Here is a 4,110-nt window from a genome sequence, read left to right as displayed (position 1 = left end):
TTTGATTTATTTATGCAATTTATAAAGTGAAATAATACCCATGGGTTTCTCTGCGCTGCGGACTGCAAGGACAAACCTGGGGCTGATAACTATTGGTTAAAAAGCCATGATTTTACCAATTTACTAAAGGCAAGCAAGGTAGGGCTAGTTTTGATATGAAGGGGGAGAGTGTTCCACAGTTTGGCGGTGGCGACTGTAAATCGTCTATCACCCCATCAGACTTTCTTAGTTCGTGGGACCCTCAAAACGTTGACTGTTGATGAGCGCAGAGGTCTATTGGGCATGTAGGCTCAAAGAACTTCCTTCAAGAACATAGGTACTGTGTTGCGCATGGCCTGGAAAGCGATGCAGAGCATTTTAAGTTTGATTCCGCTTCTTGTAGGTAGCCAGTGAAACTGTCGCTTGATAGAATCCTGGCGGCTGAGTTCTGCACCAGGTGTAATTTGTTGAGGACCTTAATTTTGTGCATTCATAAGGAGACCTTTGCAATAGTCAATTTTTTTATATTACTAGAGTACTAATGAGGGTTTTTCCAGCACCGAGTGGAAGGAATGGTCAACATTTTTTTATCATCCTTAAAGTGTAAAAGGATAATGAGACTACAGTGTTGGCATGGAATGCGAAGGATAGCTTGTCATTAAACATGACACCTAGATTTCTAACCTTTGAGACAGGGGACGTAGGTGGTCCCAATTGGTCTGGCCACCAAAAATCATCACCTCAGTTTTGTCCGAGTTGAATTTTAGCCAGTTTTTAGCCATCCAGGTGCTGATGGCTACCATTCCATCCTGGAAATTAGCTGCAACTGCTCCTCCATCATTATGTACTGCAGGGCAGGCACCTATTGTGTGTCATCGGTGTAAGATGTCATGCTAATCCCGTGTGCTTTGATGACTCTGACATAGTCTAACACATAGATAATAGATAATGTAGGACTCACAGATGATCCTTGTGGCACACCACATGGGAGGGCAAATGATGGGGAGTTTGAAGCGCCTAGACTCACTAGTTTGGTGCGTTTGGAAAGGAAGGAGGCTTAGAGGGCTTTAGCCATGTGTCTGATACCGATGGTTGAGACACGGTCTATCAAGGTAGCATGATCGACCGTGTCAAATGCTGCTGATAAATCCAGCAGCACCAGGACAGCAGCACCACCTTGGTCTAATATTGTCCTGATTTCATCTGATGCTTTAATGATGGCTGTCTCGGTACTGTGACCTTTCCTTCCTTGTCTTCAATATATTGAGCCAGCTGTGAGTTCATGATTTTTTTAAAGATTTTTGCTGGGAATGGAAGGATTGTGATAGGCCTATAGTTTTTTGGTTTCTGCAGGGTTGAGATTATGCTTCTTCAGCAGAGGCTTGATTATGGCCTTTCTCCATATGGATGGATTGTTGCCTGTACTGAACTTGCAGATATTTGATTGGTTGGAAGCTATTAGGTCAGGGATCAGTTTCAAAACTGAAGGTGGACAGGGGTCCGTGGAGGATCCGGATTTAATGAGGGAAATTAGATCCATGATCTGTTGCGGTGAGACTTGATTGAATTCCGAGAAGAAGAAGGAGCTTTCTTTCTTGTCAGCAGGCAGGACCTGCCTTAGGTTGGGCTGCGAAGTTGACATACATTTGGCTAACCTTTTCATGAAAAAAACTGGGTAGTGAGTTACAGAGGGTTTGCGAGGGGGCTATCGGGAGATTCGTTGCCAGCCCTGAGAGCTTGGTCACTACCTGATACAGTTGTTTAGAAGAATCTTGAGCAGATTCTCTCTGTCTAAGGTAGTACTTACTTTTCTCCAGGTTAATGAAATGTTTATACTTGGTTATTGCTTCCTTGTAACAAGTTTTTTCGTTGTTGTTATAGTCTCTACGCTAGCACCTATGAAGGTTTCTACATCGTTGTCTTTTTTAATGTGTGAGCCTCTGAGAACCTTGGGGCAGAAGGAGCATGTCTATTTTTAGAGGCTTTTTTGAGTGGTACAAAAGAGTTGAAGGCATTATGGAGCCATTCTAAATAGTAAGGTGAGGCAAGTTCTGGGTCTCATATAAAATCATGTTGAGTGGGGAGCAGATATGTTTTGAGAAGATGCTGATCAATCCTACTCCTAGCTTTGAACGATGTAGATAGAAATAACCTATTATGCTGAGTGTTTTTCTATTCTATGTTATTTTCTTTGTTTTCCTGACAGCATTTTTAAACTCTGTATTTTTCAGACTGTATATAATTGGATTACACAGTGGGGTAAGAGCGATATATACCAAAGATGATATCTTATTGGTTTTAATCGAAAATGTTGATGTTGGGCGCATGTACGTAGAAGCGAGAGAACCATAAAATAGCACAACAACGGTGAGGTGGGAAGCACATGTTGAAAAGGACTTATTTCTTCCGCCAACTGATTTGATTTTCAAGATTGATGAGACAATGTTGATATATGAGATGATTATTAACACAAATGACATCATTGTCAAAAGAGCACCCAAAATGTAGGTAAGAATCTCAATTCCACGAGTGCTGGTGCAAGAAATCTTCATCATGGCTGTCACATCACAGAAGAAGTGGTCAATTATGTGAGACTCACAGAAGGAGAGGGTATACACAGCGATTGTGTGTGGTAATGCATCTATAAGTCCCACTGTCCAGCTTACAGCAGCCATTTGAATGCACATAGCCTTGTTCATGATGGTTAAGTACCGTAACGGGTTGCAGATGGCCACAAACCGATCGTAAGCCATGACTGTGAGAAAAACCACTTCTGTAGACAACATGACAATGAAAAAATACATCTGCAATAGACATTCAGTCAAAGTTACATGAATACCCTCCAGAAAGAAGTGACCTAGCATCACTGGGAAAATAACTGAGGTATAGCTGATATCGATGAAGGACAAGTTGCTCAGGAAGAAATACATAGGTGTGTGCAGACACGAAGTAGAATAAATTGTCGTCATGATAAGAAGATTTCCGGCCACAGTTAGCAGATAAATTAGTAAAAATGCAAAAAATAGTGGAACTCTCAGCTGAGGAAGGTCAGAAAATCCCACAATCAGGAACTTTTCCTCTGAACTCAGGTTCTGCCCTTCCATTTTGTCAGAAGTACTGCACAACTCTGATCTGAATAGAATCTGAAAATGAAGAATCAAGCAATGTAAATGTAAGCGATTGTGGAGAAAATAAATAAGAAACTTGACTGTTTCAAAATCATTTAAAAAGGATAAAAATACATTTTCAATGAACAATTGGAAATAAATAAATAATACTCATTAAGCCTCTTATTTCTAGTTACAGACCATTGAATATCAGCATAGAATATAAGCATGGTGCCATGTCTGGGAAAGGGGTCGCTTTTAAAGCAAATACAAATTAATAACTTTTGTTTAGTCCCTTTACTTTCTCTGAGAACTAAGGTACCGATTTACTAACAGAAACATCCCAAAAGGCGAGTGCAATTTGAACACTGTTGTCGCCTGACCTGTCTGTAATTCTGCAATGAAACCTATGTGCTAATAGGTTGTGTCACATAATTGTCTGTTTCAGAGGGTCACAGATTGATCTGTGTCAGACATTGGGTTACAATCCCTGTCAGAGTGAATGAAAAGCCACTAAATTAATCTGTGCTTAGCCTTCTTGTACTGTGGCACAAATTTAGTCAGACTCAGCTCAGAGACAATGTATAATGTATTTATGCAGCACACAAACAGCAATACAGTGAAAACACAAGAAAAATCCTACTCTATCTTCGAAAAATAGAGTACATTGTAAGGAATTTAATTTAAAAAAGTCAACCATCCAATATGTAAAACCAGAGTTATGATTTTCTTTTATTTTGATTGAAGAAGAGCCTCACACTCTGCTGGCCAACATCCCACAGTACCACCATAATTTCCCATTCAGACAACAACCAACTCATCCTCTCACTCACAGATGATCTCTTCACCACAAGAACAAACTTCAGCAGATGCATGACAGCGGAACACAGACAAAACAGTGGTACTGATCTTTGGCAACAGCTGCAATAACACAGAATGATTCCTGATGGCCATCAGACCTAGGACTGGCACTCAGTCCCTCTGACCATGCCAGAAAGCTTGGACAACAAGCTCACCATGAAAT

General features: G+C 40.7%; 1 protein-coding gene across 1 annotated transcript; it reads right to left on the bottom strand.

The window, feature by feature from the left end:
- Positions 1 to 2,156: 2,156 nt before the first annotated feature.
- On the bottom strand, positions 2,157 to 3,083 carry LOC144767811 (olfactory receptor 1G1-like). Its single transcript, XM_078651188.1, has one exon. The coding sequence runs from the start codon at positions 3,081 to 3,083 to the stop codon at positions 2,157 to 2,159; it is 927 nt and encodes a 308-aa protein (XP_078507314.1).
- Positions 3,084 to 4,110: the final 1,027 nt, after the last annotated feature.

Source organism: Lissotriton helveticus, chromosome 7 (genome assembly GCF_964261635.1).
Source record: "Lissotriton helveticus chromosome 7, aLisHel1.1, whole genome shotgun sequence".
Classification (NCBI taxonomy): domain Eukaryota; kingdom Metazoa; phylum Chordata; class Amphibia; order Caudata; family Salamandridae; genus Lissotriton; species Lissotriton helveticus.
Note: the sequence above shows the minus strand (reverse complement) of the source record. Positions and strands in the feature narration are given on the sequence as shown.